At 39.1% G+C, this 27,589-nt stretch overlaps 1 protein-coding gene across 7 annotated transcripts in view; it reads right to left on the bottom strand.

Moving 5' to 3' along the window:
* Window positions 1–3,644: 3,644 nt before the first annotated feature.
* The window catches only part of LOC113946759 (carbohydrate sulfotransferase 9-like), a 32,963-nt gene continuing 9,018 nt past the window's right edge, over window positions 3,645–27,589 (bottom strand). The window contains exons 1-5 of one of the 7 annotated variants that reach the window (XR_003527539.1): window positions 17,154–17,543; window positions 11,103–11,213; window positions 8,177–8,324; window positions 4,678–7,733; window positions 3,645–4,491 (exon numbers count right to left, since the gene is read on the bottom strand). Coding sequence is in view for 6 of the 7 variants with exons in the window: in XM_027642500.1 (XP_027498301.1) it covers window positions 6,883–7,733; window positions 8,177–8,270 (945 nt within the window). In the remaining variant the exon portion in view is untranslated. Of the gene's footprint in view, window positions 7,734–8,176; window positions 8,325–9,585; window positions 9,705–11,102; window positions 11,214–17,153; window positions 17,544–27,589 lie in introns of those variants that run through there. The other 6 variants (XM_027642504.1, XM_027642500.1, XM_027642499.1 and 3 more) reach the window with 6 other exon arrangements.

Genomic DNA, 27,589 nt, shown 5'->3' on the forward strand with positions numbered 1-27,589 from the left:
TTGCTCAGTTGGGGCGGGGGGGTGGGGGAGAAGTAACAAAGTAGACTTTCACCATGGAAGAAGCTGTGCAACACAGAAACAAGAAGTTCTTGCTAGAGCAGCATAATGTAACTTCCAATGTCAGCAGCTGGTCAGTCCTCACAACCTAGCAAGTTAGGGAGGAAGGCTTGTGGCAATTAGGTGAAAAAAAAACTACTGGGACAAGAAAGCCAATAGTGGCCAAGTTGAAACTGAATTCTTGTTCCAGGGAAAGAGGGATATAATCGGAGGGAGAGGGAGAGAGAAGCAGAGGGAGAAAAAGAATAGGCATAAGAGCCTTGAGATACAAGACTTCAGGTAAAACAATGTATTTAAACACAGCAGCCATCGGGTACCTCTCTTCGGGCGATCCTCCCTTACCGAGTCCCTTCGCCACCAGATGGCCCCATAGGAACGCGGCTGATAATTGGTTATTTCCTCAAAAGACTCGGGGCGTTTCAATGTCTTATTTCCAACGGTGCTGGCTGCCAAAACGGAAACCAAATAAAACAAAGCAAAAAAGAAACGTCCAAAAGTCTGGCCTCATGAGGCTGGAGAGTTTGAACAGGTCCAGGTTCAAGATCTTGGATTAGAATCCACATCTCGTCCTGGAATGTTAGCATGGAGTGTCATGGTTCAGTTTTTAAATCTCAGTAGGTGATGCATTCATACAAGGGTTGACATTGAATTAACAAGGGTTGACAACGGGAATGGAAACTTAATATGTGACATACCTGAGTTCATTCTTTCAATCTACATGGCACTCTAAACTCAAAAAATCCAAAGTTTGTTAGAATATAGACAAGGACAAAACCAAAACAAAGCAAACAGGAATTGCAATACTCTGTCTTGACTAAGGCTGCAAGACCTAAATTCATATAAGGAATTTGTAGAACAGTATACAAATTAAATAAGTGGTTGAATCAATTATTTCGGACCTATTTTTATGTATATTATCACTGTTTTAGAGAGAAATAAATATTCTCATCAACTCCCAAAATTGCAATTTTTCTGAACTCGTTTCAGATACAGAGTCACAAAACTGGAGTAGAATGAAAAGCCTTGGCAGAGGCTGTAAAAAATGCTGACATGTAGCACATGGTCAGCTGCCAGCAGTGAGATGGGATACTCCTGAGTGTCCTGTGGCATGTAAAGCACAGCAACAAGATCTGAGGACACAAATCCCAATGTTGATATGGTATACAGCTAAGTGGGCATCTGGGTTTGCACAGCAGCAACGAATATTGCTATAAATAGAGGCATCATTGTGGGCTCTTTTACCATGTAGGCATCCCTGAGGACTAATCTTAACAAATCTCTGAGGGTAAACAAAACTTAACCCTGCAGAGAATGATGTCCCCTCATGAGGGAGAGTTTCCTGTCTCTTTTGGTATATAATTAACAGGAGCCTCTGAGACTTGATGTCAATGATCCCAAGATTAGCTTTCTCCCTTACCCACTAAATCTATCCAAATGGAAGATGAGTTTATTTTTACCACAGGAAATGCCTTCAAAACATCCTTCACTATCTCTCAGCTTGTAGGAATATCTCACTCGTGGAGCAGGTGCTATAAGAACTTTCTCACACAAAAAGCCTTCTTACAATAGTTACAATAGATTCAGAAACTTACACCTGGCAACAACCTATGCCTGAATTAGTCAGCATCTGCAGCACCTTGGAGACCCCTAACTGTGGGAACTCAGCAGCAGTCCATACATGCAGTTCAGGTGAATAATGAAGAAGGGATCTGGGAAAAAATGGAGGACAATGCAATCAAGTGAGGTGAGAATCAGGATACTGGTCATAGATTTGTAGGTAAAAAGCTTTTCCCATAGTTCTGCTAAATCATAAAAATATAAACCAGAGTATGTCTACCTGTCTTTGGGTACCTATGCTAAGTCCTGTTTTGTGCTCCACTTATGGCCAGACTGTTGTTCCTTTGGTGGGACAACAGGAATGCTGTATAATCTTGGTAAAAATGTCTCTACAGTGTGGGATGATGGAACGTTTTGAGAATACCTTTTCATCTTGCTAAGCTTTGATACACCTCCAGAGGAAGCCATAAAAAGGATCCTGGAAATATAAAGGAAGGGCAAGAGGGTATGGTCTTAGGCTCTTCCAGGGGAGGTTTAGGTTGGATATTAAAAAGAAATTTTTTACAGGGAGAGTAATCAGATATTGGAATGGGCTGCCCAGGGAGGTGGTGGATTCACTGTCCCTGGAGGTTTTTAAGATGAGACTGGATGTGGCACTTAGTGCCATGGTCTAGTAACCATGGCGGTAGTGGATCGAGGGTTGGACTTGATGACCTTGGAGGTCTTTTCCAACCCAGTTGATTCTATGATTCTATGAAGTGTTCTAGTTGTGGTGAGCACAGGTAAGGTGTACATGAGTAGTGCTGAAATGGTGCTGAGCCAGTTCCTTTTCACCGACCTGATCCTGTGATGCATCACTCATTTTTGCTCTGCTAATTCATTTGGAATTTTATTCTCAGTATACTGGCTGAGATTTATGATCACTGGAGCTTTTTCCTTTAAAATAGTTCTTACTAGAAGCAGCACCGTAACTGCCCACCTGTGTACATTTGATGCCTGGTACCTGATATCAAGAGGAACCTCCTGAAATTTCAGACACTTCTATCAGATAAATTATCTGCCTGTTTTGATTTTATTTGGTTTACACTGATTCATGTAAGTTATATAATTTAATAACTTTTTAGTTTTTAATAAACCGTAACCTAATTTATAATTCTGGAAGGAAGGGAGGTAAGAAATGCTGTGACAGGGAGAAATCATATCAGGCCTACAACACAATCACAGAGCATTAGTCTCTTTTTCTTTTCCTGTCTCCTTTTGGTTTTCTAGCTCTACGACAGACAAGTCAAGAAAACCAAGACCATAGAGCTAAAAACTTCTGACTTATTAACACTGAATGAAGAAATGGAATCACCTTCTAGTTGTGAGCAACTGCTGTAGAAGAGCAAATGCTCAAAATTTCATTGCTCAACACCTTTTATTATGTTCAGAGCTGTCCTGCTTTGGGAATTTCTCTGAACAGGAAACCACTAATCACAGTTTACCTTTTAAGACTCACATTCAGAATTGTGTGAAAAATTATGACTGATTACAAGTAGAATCATCATTTTTAAGTGGAGGAAACACCTGCTTCGAGGAGCAACTGGTGACGTGGTCTCCACTGCTGACATACACTAATCAACTGTCGGATCTTTTATACTTTCATGAAGAAAGTATGATGTCAGGTTTGTGGATACCTATCCTAAGAATGTGTATGAGGATTTCCATAAGAATGGGAAAAGTCTCTCTTATTTTCTCACTGCTGACAGATTTGTAGGAAAGACACAAGATTGACCTTGCAAGATTTCTTGTTTCTCTTCCTTTTTCCACTTACTTCCATTCCATCTGGAGCACACATTAGTGTTTGCTAATTACTTCTATTCTTTAAAAGTCCTATGATACAGATTTATATTAATGTCACAAAGCAGAGCTAAGCGGTTTTGTATTTATTGTTGTCTAATAGTGTGTGGCCTATGTTACGATTTGATAGAACAACTTTGAGATGGGTTTGTTTTTTAAACAGATGTTATTGAGAAGAATGAACAAATAGATTAATGTGTTAACTCACTACAGTTTATTAAGGTAATTAGCAATGAAATATAACAATAGTCATATCGCAGGCATATAATAATAAATCTGAAGACAAATTATGGCACTCCCTACCCCTTCAAATCCACCCCAGGACCCCTGAGCCTTTCCACACTGCCTACACTCTTGCTCCCAACAGCAAGCACCCATTTTTCTCCCAGGAAAATAATACCCCAAGTTAGCATCCAAAGGAAAGAAGCTCCACTGGAGGTCCTTCTCTGGGCAAAAGCCAGGAAGGAGTCCATCTCAGTTTAGAGCCTTGTTCTGGCCAGTGCACTTCTAGGGAAGACAGTACAGGAAATCTCTCTGCCAGGCCACAAAGAGACAGTCATATTATAATTTTCATCATAAAGTTTACAGGTGTCTTGCAATTCTTGTGGGCTGACTAGGACAATGTCCAGAGCCAACATCAATTTTTACTACATTACAATATCAAGAATGCATTTTTTTCTATTTTCCGACAGATATCAACCCATTATTTTCATTTTGTTACTGTTGATAATCCATAATTTATATCATTCTTGTATGTTGCTGTTTCCTAAAACTGTTGTTAATATGTGCACACATGCATGCACATGTCCTCTGCAGGTTTTTTTTGTTCAGAGCCACACCTGCATTACAGCAGCCAGTGATTCAAGGCAATGTGCTACTTACAGTTTCCTATTGGCAAATGTCAAAACTCAAAGTCCCTTGTGAATAGTTACAGAGATTTTTCTGCTTCAATAGATACACTTTTGTTACTGACTAGCACTTGTGATGAATGAATTAGCCATCAGTTTTCTGTCACCACTGTGGGAAGAATACGTGATCCTGTGTGAAAGAGGAAATAAGAACAGAAAGCCACTCACATCTAACAGCAAGAAACTGGAGGGGGGTGTTAACACTAGAGTGCTGACAGCAAAGACACCTATCAAACTCTGTCAGTATAATTTCTTCAGAGTTTTCCTAGGCTGGCTGGTGGTTTCAGAAAACTAAAGTATTTTTAGATATACTTACAGCTTCAGATATACTTAGAGCTCTGGAGAGCTCTACTGTGTAGAAGTGAGTTATGAAGCAAATCTTATTCCCCTCTATCTCTGCATGATCTGTCAAAGAAAGCAGAAAGAAGCATGTAGCTGGAGATGGTTCTGATTCAGGAAAAAGAGAGAGTCTGCATCCTTCTGCATAGCCTCAACTTTGATGGAAGTAATTTCCAGCTTCCTCTGCCTCAGCAAAACTAAAAAGTAAAAAAAAAAAATCTACATGAACTACAGGGTTGCCAGAGTGTCATGAGTAATCCAGTAATCAGGGGATACTAGGGCTGTGGGGACATCAAATATGGGGGTGGTGAGGCTAAGATCCAGAACCATGAATCATTCCTCTTAAAATCATAGGCTATGTTTTAAAAAATAATTGTTCACTGTTCTTGCTGGTCTTCTCGCTTTGTATCTCTCCTTGTGCCAAATCTGCCCCCTTTATGAAATAGTTAGCAATGCAAGGCCTGCCAGATGTACTGAATGGTAGTCCTGGTTTGTGCACCACTGCCGTCCAGGAGGGATGCAGACAGCTTCCTTCTCTGGCCATCACTGTCTCCAGCTGATGACTAATATATCACTGCACCTTCCTCTGAAGTAGATAACCCCTGCATTGCACTCCCTACACTGGGAAGTCTCTTCACAACCCTTGAAACTTAAATCCCACTGCATCTGTTTTTCACCATCTCCTTTTCCCTCTCCTTTAGCTATGCTGCTTGCAGCAAAGGCTGTACAAATTGGTGTCTGCAGTGCAGATTAAGCAATTTTGTCCCTGTCCTTTTCTATGTAATGAAAAGTGAGAACCAACTTTGGGTCCAAGACTAGCCTGCCAGCCTTTGTACATTTGCAGGTATAGTTGAGAGGAACTCGGTGCGTTTGAGAGATTTTCAGGTTAGCTCCTGAGAGACTGACATCTCCTAAAGGTGGTACTAATAGTCACAATTACTTTGTAAAACTTGTTACAATTAACATGGCCACAAAGTAACTTTGAATGTGACTAGGCAATAGATTTGAAAAAAAAAAGGGACAAATCTCATGCTTAATATGGTAGCAGTCATAGACTTCTCAGTGATCTAAAACAGAAGTAACTTAGGAATATAAGAAGTGGCTAATGGCTTGAGTTGCTTCTCTCATGTTTCATTGTTCCCCTCACCACAATTCCACAATTTATTTGCGCTCATTCTCCTGTGAAGTGAGAAAGGAACAGGTAGAACAAGCGCATTATCCAAGGTTACCCAGCTCTGCCTAAGTGCCATACTCAGGTAAGTCCCAAGGGCTCATGGGCTCCAACAGGCACAAATAGGAAAGCCCAGACATTGTCCCCACTGTACTGACTGGGCAGTCATTTGACTGTGTGGTACGTGCTTTTGGAGAATTAAATAAGAGTCACCTTTCCACTGAGATTTTAGATCCTGCACCACCCCATTTGTATAGTTTACAAGGTATCGCTATTTCTTTTTTTTAAAAAAAGGTGCATTTTTCAGACCTTCCCTCTAAAATCAGACCATAATGCTCACAAAAGTGGTTAAAAGAGTTTGTAAAGTCACCATGAACACCAGATCTGCTCATAAGAAAATTTTTAAGAGCTATGATGGAAATTTTGTCTTGACTGCTGACAACTGTGCTGCTTGAGGGATGAGACTGGTGGGCTGTGATGAGAGCATTGCTAGAGGGGAAGATAATCAGGTATTAGATTCTGTGTAATGCAGCTTCAAGTATCTGAAGTTATTTGTTCCTTTTTTACAGGATTCATGATTAAGCCTCTTGCAGACAAAGAGTGGTTTGACTCTCAAGCAGATTATTTATTACTTCTTATGTCTTTTTTCTAATAAAAAAATAATTTATATAAAAATGGTGTTCTAAAATATTCATTGTGAAAAACAACATTCTTCGTCCTTCCCATGTCTCTTACCAATGGACCAAAATCTATCATTTATAAACAGTTTTCACAAATCAAACATATGCCACTAATGATCAACAGGAAGACAATAATTTCATAGGTAAAGTACTGTATGGTACAAGAGATTGTGGCAGGCTTTTTTATAAGAGTGTTTAGAATGATAAACCGTATCTACAAATTTCAGGAAAATCTCAGCAGCAGTCAGTCACCAACCCACCTATCAAGCACCTGTGAGGACAAGTTCAGCCCACTTTTGTACGAAGGAAACTGTTCTTTGTTTAACCTACATTAGTCATTCAGGGAAAAATAATCTTCATATTTCATAGTATAGTTAAACAAAAAAAAATCCATCTGATACAATTTTTTGATCTTCTCAATTTGTTCTGAGGTCAATTGTCTGAGATACTCCAAGGTGATATCACCATTAGTTCGTTTCTCGGACCCATATCTCTTCAAACTGGGGTACTGCAGGCTCTCTGGTGCTCCAATGACCTTCAGAACATGCTCAGAGTCTAATGCAAGAGTTTCATACTTACCCAGAATATCATAGTGAATGTTGCAAGGATCACAGAGCAGAAACATTGGTTTCCAGTGAATGTCAAGAGTATTTGGCGGTTTTGCTATAATGAAATTGACAAACTCCTGGAAACTCACTTTTTCAGAAGAATTTTTGTTTTTCCTGAACATTGCCCTAATCTCGTTAGCAACAGTGATACTGTAGAACGGCTCAGAATGCAGAAGTTTGTCTCTATAAGCTGAAACCAGCCGTTCCAAGGGATGTCTGGTGAACATCACTTTGGTGTAATTGTTTAGAAATTCCTTTTGTATGGCAGGAGGATAAGACACCAACTTTTTGATCAGCGATGTTTGGTGGATGTGGTCGTGCTCGATTTCAGAAGCTTCTGCATTCAAGTCTGCTTGGAGAAGAAAAATAGTTCTCTTCCAGTTGGAGCAGCCTACCTTGGGCACCTCACAGTAGATAAATTTATGCTTGTGCTCCACAAAGAGCTGGTTTGCAACATGAGAATCCAATTTGCTTTTTAATTTATTAAGGTTGTTCTTCAGGCAGACAGAAGCCAGTGTGCTTTTGCGACCGTTTTGAATCGCCACCCAATTTTCAGCAGGATCAGGAAAAGCACCTGCAATCAAGGAAGAAATTTAAACCATTTCAGTAAAATATGCTTGTTTGAGTCTCTTTATTTGTGATAATCATAGCACTCAATCTATCATCCTGCTTACAGAAACTAATGAAGATGCTAAAACCAATTTTTTGTTTACTGTCACTGGTCTCCCCATGGCAAACATGCAATAAACTACGCTACTTAGTGAAAAGTTTATTAAAATGAAAACTTTCAGCATGCTAGCACTATTAGTCTAAGCAAGTCTGATGCTCTAACATCATGTTTTTGTAGTGTTCTTCCTCTCATATGTTGCTAAGATAGCTATCACAGTGACAGGGCCTTGGTGTTTTCATAGTATTGTTTATCACTTAGGCTCCATAGTTACTTTCTAACACATTTGGTGAAAGTGTCCCTCGTTCCATAAAACATGAGGTCTTACTGTTGATAATTTCTTTACTCACCTGTTAGGGTTTTTTGTTTCTTACAGAAAAATCCAAAAAGAAGTATCCCAAATATAAAATTTGGGAGAAGGAAAACTATCACTTTCTGGTTCATATTATTTTCACAAGAAGGAGTATGACGTGATCTCTAAAGTGGAAATCTGTCTTTCTGTCAACAAGGAAAGATGATACAAGTTAGACTTCATGTGACTGATATAACAAAGATAACAAGTAATTCTCTTACAGATTTATGATAGCAGAAAGACCTTTCAAGTCTTATAAAAATAGGCTTTGTTAATAAGTAAAAATTCTCTTATGGAAGAAACTCACCACAATTATACTATTAAATTAAACAGACAAATAATATGGCTATTTCATAATATTCTACAATTCACCCCTTTCTCAGAACAATGACATGTTTATGAGCAAATCCTTCTCCCTTCTTCTCTTTTAAAACTGTTGTTTAAAGCTGCCAAGCAGACTCTCTGTTCTTTCACATTGGGTTACAATATCTTCATTTAGGATTACAAAGTCATAAATTTTTGTAACCTTTGGAATCTGGGAATACAAAGTTCTCTATAACCTGTGACAGGCATATCTGCAAAGCCTACGACACCTTCAGAATGAGTTTCTTTCCATCTATTGCCCTGAAGCTTTCCACTTTGCACAAATAAATCAATAATCACTGCAGGAGAAACTCATCCCTATTCCTCCAGAGAATCCTAACAACTAACAATGGATGAATTCTCCCATTCCCTTTCTCCGAAGACAGTGCATCATATATGTGTTTGCTGCCATTGCTGCTGCAGCATAAGAGCCCCAAAATGGTTCATATGACAGGAAACATATAGAAGCAGCAGAGAAAACTACAGAAAAGGTGTTTTTCTGTGTTCACAGATAAAAGGAGAGAAGGCAAATGCAGTCCAATATGACATATTCCCTCTCCTGTGATCACTTATTCTGCTTCCTTGCACTTAATGGATAGAGACTAAGTCCTCTGTGCAATCTTACTCTGTTTCCCCCAGTAGAAAGTTCTTCATTAGTGCGTTTTTATTTGAAGTTGCAAAATTAAGTGCAAAGCAATAACTGCTGGCAAACGTGACATTCTCTTTCTGTCTTGTAGAGTCTTCACCATCAAAAAAAGTCAAGCAACACTGTTTTCATTTTCTGCTTTTCAATTTTTCACCCTGAACCTGCTGGCAATAAAAACATCTTTGCTTGGATTTCTCAAGGATGCAACTTAATTTTTTTCAATTTTTCATATTTGAATTGTTTTTACAAGATACAATAGGATCATTTTGGAAGTTATTTGTGTGCCACCAATGTGTGGATGTACATAAACCCTAGCTGCCATAATGACAACTGGATTCCTGTATGTTCTCAGACAGCAGTAGAGTCAGCACTACTTAAATTGCTGAAATTGTACTTACACACAAGGCTTCTTCGTTTCAGGGCTGACAGGCGATTATAACACACATCTATACTAGAATATCTGCAGACTTATACAGTTAACAGCATTACTGGTAACTAAATCTACTTACTCAAATTAATGCAGTATTCTTACACATAACGGCACTTAGCCAATATTGTTTCATTTTCCTGGCTGCATAAGACCATGGTAAGGGCTACAAGAAAAATTATGGGAAGATCTTCCTTTAACCTTTTCTTCACCGCACATCAATTCTCACTTCACAGTGAGATCCATTGAGTCCTAATGCATCAGGGGCTGTTTTCAAAACCAGTTAAAGTCAGTCAGATTGTTCATTGATCTCATGAGGTCCAAGACTGAGTGTTTCCTTTTTGTTCTTTTTCAGAAGCGTTTTAAAGACACAATTTCACGCTGTGTAGCAATTAAAACAAATATGACACTAAATAATTCGGTATAGGGACTCCTTGTTAGAGTATGCTTAGATGAGATTGGGCTTCATTCACTTTAAATGCAGTCACCTCAGAGAAGTAATTGTTATCATACCTGTCTCAGGAGTCAGAAAATGAACTGGATTAATTTTACTCTAATTAGATACTTGTATCATATGTATTTGTTAATTACACTACCGGTAGGGAATATAAGGTCTGCTATAAGACATATTTCATGTTGAAACATGTCAATGAGTCACAAGAGGGAAATAGGAGAGACTTACTTCTTTGGGGGAAAGAACCCATTTAGGAGATTGTATTGGGTCTGGCTGAGTTGGAGTTCATTTCCCCACAGTAGCCCTCACAGTGCTGTGCTTTGCTTTGATAGCTAGAAGGGTGTTGATAACACGGTGGTGTTCTGGCTACTGCTGAGCACAGCATCAACACTGTAACATTCCTTCCGCAATCAAGGGCAAGATCCTGAGAGGGGACCCAAGTAGGCCAGCTGACCCAAACTGAACAAAGGGATATTCCATAGCATATGACTTCAGATATAAAAGCTGAGGCAAAAGCATTCATTGTCTCCAATGGCTGCCTGCTGAGGAACTGTCACGCATGCTGGAGCCCTGCTTCTCGGGAGTGGCCGGACATTGCTGCTCATGGGCAGTAGAGAATAAACTCTCCTATCTTTTGCTTTGCTTTGCTTTTGTGCAAGCAAGCTTCTGCTTTGCTTTTGCTTTAAATAAACTGCCTTGTCCCAACCCACAAGTTGTTTTCCATCTTACTCTCTCCCCTGTCTGGCTGGGAAGGGAAGTGATAGAGTGGCTGGGTGGGCACCTGGCAACCAGCCAAGGCCAACCCACCACAGGGTTGGTTAAACTCCTCTTCTAAGACTTATGTTTATTTGTGGAAACAAGAGAATCTTTAACTTAATTCAGTATGGTCAGACCGTAAGGATGGCTAGAATGAGCTCCAAGATGACAGGTGAAGTCTGTCTGGACTCCTCAGAAAACTTCAAAGTGCAGACTGGTGGTAAGAGCTAACACTGCCCTCAACAAGTGAGATGAACATGCCAGTTCAGTAAAGCTACCTTATGATGAAGTCCAAAGGCTTCTTCAGAAGACGTTTTCTGATGGGAGAACCCAGTATGGAGTTCTGTGTAATGCAAGGTTTCCAATGATGAAAATCACCTAAGAGAAACCTGAGGAACAGGAGGAAAGAAAACTCTGAGAGCCATTTTGTCAGAAGAGGGACAAGTCGCATGGAAATTTAAAAGGAGGGAAAAAAATCCAAAACAAAAAGCACTTTTGTCAGTAGGTGTCAGTGTCAGTAAATCAGATGAACTATTCCTTCGATCTATTATGTCTTTTCAAGATGCTTTTAATTGCATTTGCTATTTTAGATGTAATGAGTTAATATTTCTATTTGCATTTTACCTCATCCTGCCTTGAATTAAGTGTGATTTTAGGTAACTTCAAGGTATTCCTAAGTCAAGGAGTGGTGAGTCTATTAACATAACAACTCCATACTACATAGACTAATTCTGCTGTAACCAAAGAGCAGCAGTATGGGGTTCCATAGGCAAAATAGAAAGACAGTATAAAAAGACTCAAAAAAAACCCCAACAGAAACCTCTTCTAGTGAAAAGCAACAAAACAAGGAGACTTTGTCTAACTGTCTCTTTGGAACTAACATAACCCCAGAGGAAAAAATACTAAAAACTAAATATAAGGCATTAATCTGCTTTGTTCTTGTTACACATAGTTGGGTGGGTGGGTGTAGATTATTGAAGAAGGAAATGCCAATATTCTCATGCATGTGCAAGATGGAGAAAAAGGCCTGAAGCCTGAATTACAATTTTCTTTGCACTGCTGATAATTCTACCATCTCCCTCTACTATTCCATTGTTAAGATTCTTTTCTTCCTAATATACACACTCCTTGTGATAAAACCAAAAAAATTGTATCCTGTTGTTCATATCTTTATTCTCAAGTTTGCTGACCATAAAATATTCTTTCCATCTTTCTGTTTACTTCAAGACATTTCTGACAAATCTCTGCTTTTAATTACTTTCAACATCTCCCTTTTCTATATGCTACACTGGGTATGGAGGAGTGGCTGGCAACCTACTCGCATATCCCTTGTATGTCAGGCTAGACGGTTTGACTCAGAAGAGCTCTCTGTCTCAATTAGGAGATTGTACTTTTCCAGGGGTCTCACAAAATTGTCATGTGCTGGAGTTATTGGATATTTTTTTCTGTTACATTGCTTTCTCTTGGTTCATTTGGCTCATACTTGATTTACATTTGTGATATCAGAACTTCTGCAATAATCCCACACATTTGTTACCGGGCTGGACTTTAACTGTTTGACCATGTGTAGCTACATCACAACCACTCACACTTATCCAAGCACCAGCTTTGAGTTTGGAATGAGTTCCTTTTCCCCTGATCAAAACAAGGCCTGATATAGCACCTTTAGTACTCTCAATTAGGAAATATTTAGACAGTCCAAAAGTGGTAAATGATAAAGTTATTTAATGATGAGGCCATGTGAGTACACAACCTAGCACTTCACACTCAGATTGAAGTTCTTCCTTCTGTCATAAAGATTTATTCCTAGAACAGGCAACAAAGAATAGACTGCATTGCCTTGAACAGGTATCACTGGTACTTTGTTCTGTCCTTGACCTGCTGAAACAAAGATTCACAATATAGCATTCTCTCATAATATAGCATTCTCTAATCCTTCTCCTGGAACTGCTGAATCATTGCAATTGAAAAATCTGCAATATTTAAAGAAATATTAAATTTAAAAAGCAGACTGAAAAAACAATATTTTGATACTTTTATAAACGATAAGAAGTATTATAGCTGGAAGTATTGAATATTATTAAATCTTAATGTATGGCCTCTATTACTCAAGCACAGAAACATATGCACACATGTGTATGTACATATATGTACACAAGCATGTGTAGTTCAGAACCATTAATATCACTTACACTGGCATATTATTTGCTAAAAGTAAACTAACTAAGTTGGTTGATAAGGATTTAAAATCTCCAGGTGATAAACTTACAAAGGTGTGTCTCAAGCTAATTTTTCACAGACAGACCTTGGTCAGAGCTGAGCATGTGGGGTGATCCTCTGCACCCTACTTGATGATAAGTGGGACTTCCCAGATTAAAAGAATGAAATTACAACAATACTTATTTATGTTCCTGATACATTTGAAGCCAGAAGTAAAAAAAGGTACCAGTAGGGCAACTCAGTGGAAGGTAGGGAAAACCTGTGGAAACAGATAACATTCTCAGTTGCTGAGCCCCATTCTGTACTTAAGCCCTGTTAATCCCTTCAAAGAGACAATTGCAAACACGTACATACTGATATGTACATGGGTACATAGAAGGTGAGGAGGGGATGACGTGTAGAAACCCCCCAGGAACAGCCATAATATAAAATGAACAGGAAAAACAAGCTCTGCTGGATGCAGTTCTGAGTGTGCTGTTGCATCAGGGTGAATTACAAGAGCAAGACCCTTGCTCAACCAAATCTGCATCGCCCTGGTTTCTGTACAATTTGTGATGGATGGATAGGAGGGAGGAAGACCCCAGAAACTTAGCAGCCAGGCTGGCTTGGTCCATGGAGTGGAAAATCACTAATGGATTAGGAACCTCAAGCAGGTTGCAGACAGCCAAGAGTTAGAAGAACCCTTGTCAATATTTTGTCAGCAAGAGACAGGGTCTGACATCATCTCATTTGCAGTAAAGGCTAAAAGTTGTTAGGTGAGAAAAGGTACAAGCTTAGAGAACATATGAGCTTGGCTGGGGGCTACTGAGTAAAAGATTGACAAAGGTTTCCTATAGAATAGCACACTTAGAGCACTGAGGTGGGTACAAAGTCACAATTTCCATTACAGGGCACAAGCTAAAACTCTTGTTCTCTGCAGTGGTCATCTCAGCCCTCCATTACTGCATCAGATTTCTTTCTGGTCTCAGCAACTATAGTGCTACCTTCCTCACTGTCATCATTAATCTGCTTGTTATTCTCATTACACCACATCTTATGCCTGTCTTTTAGCTTCTTCTCTATTTCATTCCATATCATCTCCTTGTCTTGCCTTCCAAGATTTTTCTTTATCTACAATTTCTCATGCGGTGTTAAAAGCTCAACTTTACCTTCTCATCAGTCTTACTGCTAGTCCCTGCTACCATTAGTCCCTGTTAACAAACAAATAGCTCCCACTTTCTCCTCTGCTGCCCTTGCATTTTGGACAAAGTTTATGAAGCACCTACAGAACCACTACATTTTTCACCTGAAATCACTCCTTAAAATCTTTCTTTTCAGGGATGCCAACACCAATTAGGATGCCAGTGTACTAAAACTGTTACCAACCAGCCCACAAAGGAGCAAGGGAAAGGAAGAGTCAATTTGGGTATGAAAAGAACTAAAGTGAGGAGAAAAAAAGGGAAAAGGCAGCACGGAGTCTGACAGAAAAGCTCCCAGAGACAGGAAGCAGCAACCAGAAGAAAAGTGGCAGAGTTGGGGCCAAGGGAAATAGAAAGGCTGTGTAGCTGGCTCTGAAAACATTGTGGAAAAGGGAGGTTGAGATTTGGACTGAAAAAGACACAAAGTATAATTCAGTGAAGTGAAGGTGAAGAAGAACAAATTCAAAGAAATGAGTATACAAAGGAATATGCAAATTATCCAATAAATTACCACAGTCATTTAAAGAGGAATGAGATTATATACACTGCAGCCATTCATACACTGGAACCCAGTCCTTACTATGTGATCAAACTTGTCTCTCTTTTTCTTCTTGTATCTGTAGCCAGAAAGGTCAAGGATTTTTGATTTCCTAAATATGGACAGGTTCAGTGCAGAGACCCGTCTGGCCCTGGGAAGCTGGAGACCAGTCCTGCTGCAGCATAGCTTGGGCAGGGACTGATGGCCTCAGGAGGCTGACATGGGGCTGTGGGCTGTGGGCGGGGTGGGGACAGCCCCAGGGGACTGGGCAGTGCCCTGTTAGTGATTTTGGGGTCTGACATCTGGTAATGGGCTGTGAGGCTTTTTTATCTAAAACTTAATTCAGAATCCCATGCACATATCAACTGCCAATTAAATCACTGCAAAACCAATCACAGGACAGCAAACGTCACCACTTTCTTTTAGGGAAACTAGATGACCCTGACCCTCAAAGACTTGGAAAGGAGGAAGAAAGGGAGAAAAAGCAGTAGGGAAGAAAAGTTTAGAATGATGCACACCAGCCACAGCCACAGTAGCAACAAATAATCTCCTTCCAGGCTTGTTTCATGAGAGGTGGGCCTTACAAAATCCTTCTGCTTTTCTCATGTATATAACTAATTCTCTGCCTTTTCATATGTCTTACTGTACCCTCTGATATTTCTCTTCTCAGTTACTGTCAGTAATAGCAATGTTTTACTTCCGATTCAAGTCTACCCACCTTGTCTCAGCCCTAGATTCTCTTTGTCCCCTCCTGCTTTTCACCTCCCTGTGTAAACTTGATTCATTCATTCCTACCATTGCACACCAAATAGCAAAGCCTCAACTGTCATGTAACAGTCCTGGCTGCTTACCACACAGCCCCCAGGCAACCTCCCAGCTGCTGTTCACCTCATTATATCCTTGTATCCTTTCCACTACCACCTGTCAACAATAATTGATGACAGCTACAATCACTCTTTCTCTTTTTACACTCCAGTGATTACAAAATGTTTCTGCTTAAATTATTTTCCTTTTTGGTCCTATTTCCTCCAGCTTCTTCTGTCATTCTAGTCCAGATTTTGAACCTAATTTTCACAATCCAACAATGTTTTTGTCCAAAAACATACCTTTACTCTCATTCCCCCTTTGCTCTTCCTTTTTTATACTCCTCCGAACACTCCTTTGTAGGAATCGGGTGCAAGCCCTTATACCAGTGATTTGGTGTCTGCTCTTTTACAGAAATAACCTCTTTGCCGGAAACATCCTGACACTTACTGACAAACTGTTTGTATACCTTCTTCTCTCTTCCTATATGAACCTAGGCCTATTTTTCCTTTCCTTTTTGCTCTCCACTGTATTACAGGGCAAGCTGTTGAGCAGAAGTGTTATGTTTAAAGTCTGTTTTTATGAAACATGTTTTTACATCATGCTATGCCACATGCAGTATCAAACATTAAGAAGTTTGGAGACAGTAGGATTAAAGTGGTGAGCTAAATCATAGAGCATAAAATGAAGTATCTGCTGGCTTTTGGCAAAAGAGTCTTGAAACTAAAGACCTGAAATTTCAGAGTATTTGACGTTACAATACACTGTAAGCTCAAAATAGTCTTGCTGATTCAGTTACAGATAGAAATGCTCAAAAGATCTGCAAATCTGGTTTCCAGAGCCTGTTGAAGTACCCAAAAAATGGAGACTGGACAGTCAGTGAATCTCTGAAAAGATGGGTGCCCCACATGGGATTGTTACAGCAGACAAAGAACACAAAGACTCATCCTAAAACTTCTTGCCTGATTTATTGCACACCTTCCCTCATCTGTTGTAGATAGTGGGGATCCTACTGCACAGACCTTGAGCATCTCAAGAGCATAATCATCCTGTGAACTGTGTCAAGTTATGTGGAGCATCTTGTTTCTTTAAAAACCTAGTGTTACAAAGCTACTGAAAAATGTATTCATGTGGTATCATGACAACATGCACAAAAATCATTGTTAGTGGTGAATCATTCAGCTCCCTTGACCAGCCTTATGATATCCACTCTAACGGATAGTGGCAGCATCTTCTGGACATCAACAGTGACAAGACCCAGTCTTACCTGCTAGCAGCAACAAAACAGCAAGATGTAGGATGCCATTCCTGACACTGAAGGACAATGGTCCCTAGCACAGCTTGTCCTTGCCTCCTCTGTTCCCACCATCAGCATGGACTGCCCAGAATCTTCCACTTCTGTTACCCTCAATTCCACCTCCTTGCACTCCCCACCCCAGGAGCACTCCAACACTGTTTCACTCCTGCTGAACATATATTTGCACCAGAGTGTTTCCCTTAGCCCCTGTCTCAGCTGTGACCCCTTCTTCCCCAGTCCCTGCTTTCACTTCTCAGGCAAAATTTTAACACAGTCTCCAGCAAATCCTCACCTCACTTCCAAAAGCCTTCCTCACATCATCCCCAGGCAGCTTGCCCAGCAAATCCCATTTTCCAGCTTCCCAAACACCCATTAGATCTCACCCTGATTCTGCTGTTCCGTCTTCTTCATGCACAAGCCATCTCCTTGCTGGCTCCCACTGCCAGACTCCTCCCTTAGTCTCCTCAGTCAGCCTCACAGCCCCCTACGCCAACCACACTTCCGAGTCCAGCTCATCAGAACTGTCTCTCCTACTTCCAAGCTTCCCACGCAGCCCCACTGCTTCTCGCTCTCACTTCTCTACTCAGCTAGTTCCAGGCTCTGCATTTCAGGTCCTATAGCTATTTTGGTATCTCCCAAACTAAACTGACACATTTTCCTTTTCTTTCCTTCCCACATCAATTTTCACGCTACTTGTCAAGGCACAGTTTCTTCCTGCTGATTTCGTTCTCTGAATCTATTTTGCCAGTGATCCTCAACAATTTTCCCTCAAATGTCTTGCTCATGTTTGCCTTGCTATTTAAAAGGGATGGTTTACTCTCTTGTGCAATCTCAGTCCAGCAGAGGTTTCACTGAGAATGTACAGGAGGAAGCCTCCTAACCTCATTTTTCAAATGCTTATTTCAAAGCCTGTAATGTACCCGAACTTCTTAGAAGAAAGGTCACTGGAACCAGTTAAGATGAGAAAAAAGAGCACAGATTCCCTGTATAAAAATCTATAAACTATTTTTGCTCAAAGGTTTTCAAAAATATCCTGAGGCAGATATCTAGCCTGTAAAATTTCTGCTGAAATGCTTGAAATATGACAAAATCCAAATAGCTGCAAACTGTATGGAAATTAGAAGAGTCAAGATGCATATCACCCTTAACAAAGCCAGAAAGTGAATGAAAGCCTTTGCCACTTCATTTCAGGCACCAGAATCCTTGTATCATCAACTTCTTAACTGGTGAAAGCTATTGCAATGAGTAGGACTGCCAAAAAATCCTTTATAGATTCATTTCATCATGGTGTGATTTCAAAAGCTAAACAACATCTCAGCTTATTTCTTGAAAGATTTTATGAAATTTCTAAGTATATAAATAAAAAAACTTCCCAACAATCAACTCTGACAAAGAAATCTCTCTTTGCAGATATTTGCCTACACTTAGAAAATCACAGTGACATGAAAAGCTACTAACAATCCAATTCTACTCACCAATCAGACACCCTCAGTGGAGATTTTCCCATTCCTCTGAGTGACGGTAAATAGAAAATAAAGATTCAGACAAGGAAAGATCAGTCCAGAGAGACACATTATTTCAATTTTATGTGTAGGTCTGCAAAGGAAATAGGGGAAAGGTTTTGTCTTCTCCTTACCTGAATTTCAAGGCTGGGCACAGATGCTTTCACAGGAGAGCATCTGAAACATTCTGTACACATCATATTTGTCTGTGTTTTGATTAAATGCCCAAGTAAAAGTTGCCAGTGTTTTCCTGTGAGTGTTTAGGTGAGCATCTCCAGTTGCACATTACAAAGCAATGTGCTGTGTCTCTCTAGGTATAATGAGCAGCATTTAACCACTCCCTGCGTACAGTCTACAGCAGCTCTTAGAGCCTGCCAAGTGCTTCAAGAGCAGCCTGCCAAGAGGCTGCCTTGCTAAGCAACCAAGAAAGAGGATGATCGGGAATATAAGGGCAAAGGTAATTTGGTTGAGGGTAGCTGTGATAATATATACTATTTTTATAGATGAAAAACAAGAGGCAAGATCAGTTCAAACCCAATGGACTCTATACAAGAAGGCTCTAATAAACCCTGGGAACTGGAAGGTAAGTTCTCATGGGAAAAATGGCTAAAGCAGAAGGAATTCAGTAGAGTTGGCAGTTCCTTAAAGAAATTATGTTTAGGGTACAAACACAAACAATTCCACACAGTAGGAGGATAGGAAGTATAATCAGAGATCAACTTTGCTAAGGAACACTGTCTTCAATGACCTGAAACACAAGAAAGGAATGTACAGAAAGTGGAAACCAGGTCAAACTCCTAAGGACAAGTATGAAAAAATAGCACAAGATGCTGAAACAAAGTCATAAAGGATAAAGCACAAATTTAACTGCAAAAAACCCATGGATACAAGAGATAGCAAGGAAAACAAATCTGTCAGGAAAAGAAAAACCTAGTGATAGTTCACTTGCAGAAGGCTGCAGTTTTCCATAACTCTTCACAAAAGGGTGAACTGTAATTACATGACTAATAAGTAAAGTCAGTAAGAAAGAATCTATCTAAAAGGGGAAAGAACAGAACTGAAAACAATTTGAAGATACTGCAGTTCACCTCATCCTCAAGTATACCTCTACAGCCTCTCTCCAGAAGAACGCTCTAGCTGGTGCACTGTCTCCCTTGACTGAAATAGGAGCTTACTCCCCTGTACAGATATAGATGGCTATTTCATAGGCAGCTAAAAAGGTGGAATGAGCTCTATACATAATGAGAAGTGCATATTAAGATACCTTGAGAATAGAGAGAAACAAGCTCAGATCTGTTAGTTGAGTCTGAAAACTCTCAGAAGTTGTGTGAGAAATGTGTGAAGAGGAGAACGTGGTGCTCGCCTTGAAAAAGTCAAGAAATGAGGAAGAGACTAGTTCTGGAAAAATACTAGAATAAATGAAAATATCAAGTATTCGTAAGAGGTTGGAGATAGTTAAAAAAGTTATATCCCTTATTTTTTTTTGGCATGTTTGCTATTAATTTCTGTAACAGGGCAACAAGTCTTTCAAAGAGAAAAGTAGCAGGTCAAATACGATTTAATTTTAACAATGTTATTGACATTTTAATAACGACTCATAACATTTTCAAAAGTAAATTAAATTGAAGCTACTTCTGGAAGAGTGCAAAGCTACCTGGGGAGGAAAAAAAAAAGGAAAACGAAACCGAAACCAACCAACCAAGCAAAACCAACACCAAAATCACAGACTAAGATTACTTTTTAATTGTTCACTATCAAACTCACAAAACCATAATCAGTGAGAGTCTAGCTGGATCTGTTTTGGGCCAAGTACTGTCTAAGGTCAGTTATGACTTTGATAAAGCAACAATCCTTCAACCTTGCAGATAACAATAAGCCCATGCGGAAGTTAACTCATTGCATGATACATTAAATTCAGAATGCTCTTGACAAATACAATAAATTATCTGTAGGAGAAAACACATCACAGTGCACTTGTATTTACAAGTGTGAGGTTCTAAGGGGGAATAATAGTTCATAAAAATCTAGCAGCCATTCTGCCAAGAAGGGGTAAGAGGGGTAGCAGTCAGTCAGAAGTTATTCATGAATGAGAATAGTTACATCATATATGTACAAGAATGCAAACTGCATATTAGGAACATAAACAGTTTTGCTTGTATGATACATTAAGGAATACCTCCTATTATATTTCTGTCTAGCACAGCAACCAGTAGCACTATGTCCTGTTCAAGCAAAACTGTTCCAGACTGGAAAGAGTCCAGAGAAGAGCAGAGAAAATGTTCAGTTGTTTGGGGGGAAAAAAACCCAACCAAACAAGAAAAAACATTGAAAGAATTGGGTTACTCAGTCTAAAGAACAGAAGGACAACTGAATACATGCAAATAATCATCTACATAAGTTACTTGTGAAGAGGTAAGGAGGGATTACATTTTTTATATGTAGTGGATAAAGGGATGGGTTCAAACTATGACACTGAAGGCTATATTATATATTAAGAAAATCTTATTAACAATGAAGACAATTAGATACTTCATTTCTGAGGTACAGGTGATTCTCCCCTGGAGCTTCAGAACGTACAAGATGAGGTCTTGAGGTCTTTTCCAGTCTCCTTTCCTGTAAGTCTGTGTTTCATCCTGTTGTATAATTTAGAAGCCTCAACTTACCTAGCTAGAGAAATTACATTTATCGAAGTTTTCATGCTAAGTTATACAAAGCCAGACTGTTGTTTCAATATAGTGACTCAGAACCAATGAAGCCACTACAGGGCTTAACACAGCCCAGGTCGGCACTATGTCAGTCTTTTCTAGTATAAATCCCATTAAGTCTCAAAAGAAATGTGAAGAGTTTTGGCAAAAGGACTGCTATCTTCCGGAGACAGTGCATCTGATATATTTGATGGTCACGTGCTGCTCTTTCAAATGTCAGAAATGTGTTTTCCTCAGTATGCCTATGGAATCTGCTAGAGAAGTCTTCCTATCTGCTGAAGGCTGCCCTTCTGGTGAGCTACTCCACAAACTGGTAATAGGACACACAGCTCATTTGCCTCAGGGGGCACTTATTATGATGAGAGATGAAAGAGCACTCAACTGAGTGAAATGAGATGCAGGCAGAAAATATGGAGACATATTTTTTAGTATGGTTGTTTCATTTCAGAAGTTTTTCATGTGCTTTTTCGTTGTATTAATCAAATTTCAATATCATATGAATTTAATAAAGTATCCTTACTCACTAGAAAAGACTAAATCCCTTTTGTCTGTCTTCCACCAAAGATCCAATTTTGTCAATGTACAGGCATTCTTGGCAAAAGAACCGTATCATACAAATGACCAGCTGAAAGAAAATATCATAGAGGGATGTTTATTGTACTAATGCATTACTGCATGTTCCTAGGACATGGGACTATATTGCCAGTGAATACCAATGTTGGACATTATTATATTCTTGTAAGGCTTCAAAGATGAGAGATATTAATTCAAACCACGTTAATTAGTAGCTACAGTATCTAAAACTAAGTAATAAGTAAGATAAACTTCAGTTTTCTCACACTTTCTACTCTTCCAAAAAGAAAAGAAGCAATAGCAGTATCTGGATTTAGGATAACTAATGTAGCCTTGGAAAAGGAAATATGCATGAAGTCCTGTAATGATATCCTCTGGAAAGATTATCACTTTTTAAATTACTGACTCTTCACTGATTTTTTTCTCCCCACAGATCCTGTTTCAGCCTGAATATAGTAATACAAATAAACTATGGCTTTTGATAGCCCTTTTAACAGTTATTTAAGAAACAGAACATGTTATTATGTTGCATAACCATAATACAGACTGTACAAACATAACTAACCATACATACAACCAGCTGTGACCAAGGGCTCACTCACCATAGCAGAATGAGGAACATCTATAGGAATGAAAAGGAGCATGGTAGAAGCACTTTGTACAGTCACAATTCAATAGTACTTATCTCTTGGCACCTGTCTCTTGCTTTGTCCACAGAACACAGGGATGACTAAACGTATAAAGCATGCCTCTGTTTTACCTTTATGAGCTTACTCAGAAAATCTGTCAATATTGTTCACAAGAATATCTAACTAGTGAAGCACTCCTAGTACATGTGAAACCTGAAGGTTAAAAAAAAAGCTGAGGTGATCCTTCATTCCAATATTCTTTGGTTCAAATTTAGAACTATTAGTATCTTTCAAAAGGTAAAAATTTAAAAAATAATAAAGTAGAGTGTGAAATAGAAGTAGAAGGTAGTAATTAATTTGTATTGTCAATTGACATTGCCCATTCAAATGCCAAAAGAACTGAAAAACAGAGGCAGCTTACTGCTTCCAAAATAGTGTAGGAGAACTCATCCTACAGGTAAAAGCGCTCAGAAGTTTAGAAGTTTTAGTTTGGAAAGGTTTCCCAAGCAGCTTTAGGTTCTGACACATAAGAATGCAAAAGGAAAGAATATTCTGGAAGTAATCTTAAAAATTAAATGACAGTAAAAGAAACTCATGTGCACTTTTGTATTGTCTGTATGCTTTCATGAATAAGACTTCTTGCACTAGTATAAAAATAGGTTAATACATAACATTAGTAGACAAAAACTTTCAGAAGTTTGAAAGGGCAAAAATTCTTGTGCCTTAAGAGGCTTTTCTAGGATTTTGCAGCTAAGAGTCTTAGATATCAAAGAAGAAGCTTAAGACATTAAATAAGATTGTGTTCTGGCTTTTAATTGAAGCAGACAGAAAAAAATACAGAAAATGTAGAAGTTCAAACTAGTCTATGAAAAACACCAACATTTCTTCCTTAAAGTACTGCTTTAAATCTATTGCCTAAAAAATATTTAGCTTTTTATGTGATTTGTGCACCTCCTTTACACTGATAACTACACATAACATTTCCCAGGTAATAGGGTTTAGTCACTGGATATCTAACTTAAATTCTGTTCATTCATTATTTTTTCACTGCAATTAAGGCAATATAATAAAAAAACTAACAAACCACATCAAAACATTAACAATTGCAAAATAATTTCTGTGTCTGAAGAAATCAGTTGGAAAGCCAGTTGCCCTTGACATCACTAAAGTTAGAACTCAATATCTTTTAAAACAAAAACAGAAAATACAGAAGCTTTGATTTGCTAGCAAAACACCTAGAAGATTAAAGAAAAAATCATACTAATATTCTAAAAATAATAGATTAAAAAAAGTACCTGTACAACGTACAGTACCTGAAGCTTCCTGTCTGGATACAGCTTTGCACAACTCTGGCTGAAGTTTGCTTTCTGTTTACTTAATGCCTTAGCTCAAAAGAAGGTGTATCCTTGAATACTATATGTACAGCATGACACATCATGGTCTTTCATCAGCAAGTGAGTTTGAATTGTTTTCTCAGAAATATTAGACCCCAGAAAAAATGGGAGAAAATACTTGGGCTGAGTGACCTTCACCTTCATTTTTAACATTTTCTTTGATTTTATATATTTTCCTATCCCTGCACTATGCAGCCTCTAAATCTCTACTTCAAAAAGAGTCTGATTCAAAGCTCACAGAAGTCTGTCTGAGTTGTTTCAGATACTGATGTCAAATACATTCATTTCTACCTATTCTGGAGTGATATGCAATCATTTTGCTTCTAGCCTGTTTGGGTGCCAAGAGCTGCTTGGTGAGCCAAGGATGGCCAAAAATACACATGTGAAGTGTTCAGAGAGTATCAGAGTGCAAGCATTGGATTCATCCTGATGTTGACATTGGTAGTATGACTGAAGAAGACGGGAAAAGGAATTAAATACCTTAATAGTATGCATTTGGAAATCTTTTTCCAATATCTGTCCTTAATTCTCTTGCACCTCAGTGATGTTATTATGAAATATCCCCTGCCAAGGAGATGCCTGGAGCCCCTGTCATCCAAAGGGACTTGACAGACTTGAAAGACGGGCCCATGAAAATGTCACGAAGTTCACAAGGCGAACTGTAAGGTCCTGCACTAGTTTATGGCAATCCCAACCACAAATACAGACTGGGCAGAGAATAACTGAGAGCATCACTGAGGATGACTTGGGGGTGTTGTTGGATAAGAAGCTGGACGTGAGCCGGCAATGTGCGCTCACAGCCCAAAGAGCCAACCATGTCCTAGGCTGCATCAAAAGCATTGTGGCCAACAGGTTGAGGGAGGGGATTCTTCCCCTCTGCTCTGCTCTGCTCTGATGAGGCCCCAGCTACACCTACGGTACTGTATCCGACTCTGGAGACCCCAACACAGAAAGGACATGAACCTGTTGAAGCAAGTCCAGAGGAGAGTCACGAAGATGACCAGAGAGCTCGAGCACCTCTCCTGTGAAGACAGGCTGAGAGACTTGGGGTTGTTTGGCCCGGAGAAGAGAAGGCTCCGAGGAGACCTAGTGTGACCTTCCAGTACCTAAAGGGGGCTTATAAGAAAGATAGGGACAAACTTTTTAATAGGGCCTGTAGTGATAGGACAATGGCTTTAAAGTGAAAGATGGTATATTTAGACTAAAGAGGGTACATTTAAACTAAAGAGGGTATATTTAGACTAGATGTAAGGAAGCCATTTTTTATGATGAGGGTGGTGAGACACTGGAACAGGTTGCCCAAAAAAGCCATGGATGTCCCATCCCTGGACATGTTCAAGACCAGGTTGGATGGGGCTTTGAGCAACCTGATCTGGTGGAAGGTGTCCCTACCCATGGCAGGGCAGTTAGAACTAGATGATCTCTAAGGTCCCTTCCAACCCATGCCCTTCTATGATTTTACGAAAAAAGCTGTCCAACTCTAACAAATATGTAAAAAGAAAATGGGCCTATCTTACGCATAGCATCCTGTGCACTTTGACTGCACCTTTGTCGTGAGCACGAAGGGGAGTAGAGGAGATAAGCTGGACTTTGAGCCTGACCCATACCTACTGACTCTAACAGCAACCTAAGTTCATGAAAGTTTTAGGTCTAATTGGGGATGCGGTAGCTCCCTGTAGTTCTGCATCAGCAGCTCTGCCTAGGCTTGTCTTTTATTTCATTTCACACCCTCATTTGTACCTCAAAAGTGAGATTCTGCAGTCTGCAATAAAGTTGGGTGTTTAGTTTGGGAGATGAAAATCAGTCTGTGTCACTAGACCACGGTAACTGCCTGAAGATGTATATCACTAGTACTCACCTATCCAAAGAGAAGAGCAACACTCTAAGAACCAAGTCCACAGCATGAGCCTGATTTCTTCAATTTCTGTAAAACCTAGAAGTGGTATGTTTTCCACTAAAATATACAGAAGTGCAAGTGGTTTTCTTGATAAAGTTGCTGATTCTGTGCTCTACTGCAGGAATAGCACCATGTTACCTACTCTGCATTTAAACAAAAGGAAAAAAAACCACAGAGGCCCACTGGAAGTTGCTCCCCAGTTTGCTTGTTGTCTGTGACTTACTCATACTCTGGTAAATAATGGACTTCACTGACTTGATTAGCCAATCACAATTTAATAAGATTATAAGATTGAATAATTTGCAGAAAATTTTTTGTACTGTACCCTGAGGCAGAGCAACACCTTATCAGTGGTTGTAAACCCACAAATGCTTCAGTTATACATTATCCACATATCTTTAGAAGTTAAATGAAAACAACTATGAGAAAAGTATGATATACTGGCAAAAATTTTCAGTTATGACTTTTTTTAAGAGACCAATACCTAGAGAAGAATCAGAATATCACTGTTCTTGTTTGCATGTATAACAGAAACACAATCCCCACCCAGGAGGCCTATTACAAAGGAGTACTGCTGATAAAAAAACTAATCTTGTTGGAATTTGTTCATTATTAGGGAGCAGAAGCCTTCAACATATCAAGGTAAGTGACCTTGGTATTAGAGAAATAAGGGGGGTTTTCTTTCTCTCATATTTTTATTACTCTCATATTTTTATTAAAGCATGTGGCAATATATTTACAGTACAGGAAAGGAATAAGCAGATCACAGAAAGGTGGTTAACATGCTTATGTTTGCAGATGTAAGAAGATCAGCAAATACTAATATTGTTACAGAATAACAGGGTGCAAACTGAAAAGAATCTTTCAATCTCAGTATTTTAAAAAACTCTCTGGTAGAGCTTTTTTTTTTTAATTTTCTTCCATTTCTACCTGTGGTGGGAAAAGGAGAAGGTATAGCAAAGGAAAAAAGTGCCCATGTTTTCAATTGTGTTGCCCTGTATTATGTCCCATGGCTCCTGCAAAGTTGGAAAATCCTGCTTGCCACACACACAGCTCTTGAAGACTACCACTGAAAATTTCCCTTATTAAAAAGACTTTTCTAGAGATATACAGCATGCAAATATGGATGTATTTTCATGAAGTCACATGATCAGAAAAATATTGATCCCCTTCTGGTTCACATCACAGGCGTATGAGAGCTTCTTAGTGAAACTACTGAGAGCTTTAATTTGGGAAAAACATTCCTAGATGTAATGGGGCAAGGGACTCTGGTTGTCCAAGCTAGTCTCTTGCAGAATTCATGTCTGATTTAGTCACTGTTTGAAACTAATGACAAAGATTTATGCTAAAACACACTTCTCCAAAAATCACCCAACCTGGATTAAAATGTTTTTAATGATAATGAATCTGTTCTTGTCTTAACTCACCACCATTCAAGTTTTCCTAATAAAAATTTCCACCTGTTTCCCAGCTTGATTTTGACAAAACTCAGTCACCAGACCCAGAATCTTGTTAAACATTTCTCCAGAAGACTGAGCAGGCTTCTGCCATCAAACTTAGATCTACAAAGTAGAACAAAGACAGGAATAAGAGAAAGCCAAAGGCAGCCGGTGACTTTGAAATGTACTGAACATAAACACATATCAGATATTTTGGTTATTCTTATGACACTCCTCAGTCTTCCATATCATCCATAAAGTAAAAACCGAAGTACTGCAGCTGGTACCAGGAAAGAGGATATACCAGTATCACAGAGGGAACATTCAGTTTCATTAAGTGTTTGAAATGCAGTATTTTCCCAAAATATAACACACAGGAGCCTAAAGAGCTGGATTCATGCTCTCTTGTCATATGAGGGCTTGTAGCAGGCATTAGTTATTACACTCTTCATCCTTTATCTTCTAAAACAGTGACCTACAATATACCTACACTGATCTTGCTTTGGAAATATCACATAAACTTAGTTTTAATTGTGAAAAGTAACAACTGAAAATTGAACATTTTCAATCTCAACAACTAAATTTAGGA

The sequence above is a fragment of the Corapipo altera genome, unplaced genomic scaffold, assembly GCF_003945725.1.
Source record: "Corapipo altera isolate COAL_440 unplaced genomic scaffold, ASM394572v1 23b, whole genome shotgun sequence".
NCBI classification, from domain to species: Eukaryota; Metazoa; Chordata; class Aves; order Passeriformes; family Pipridae; genus Corapipo; species Corapipo altera.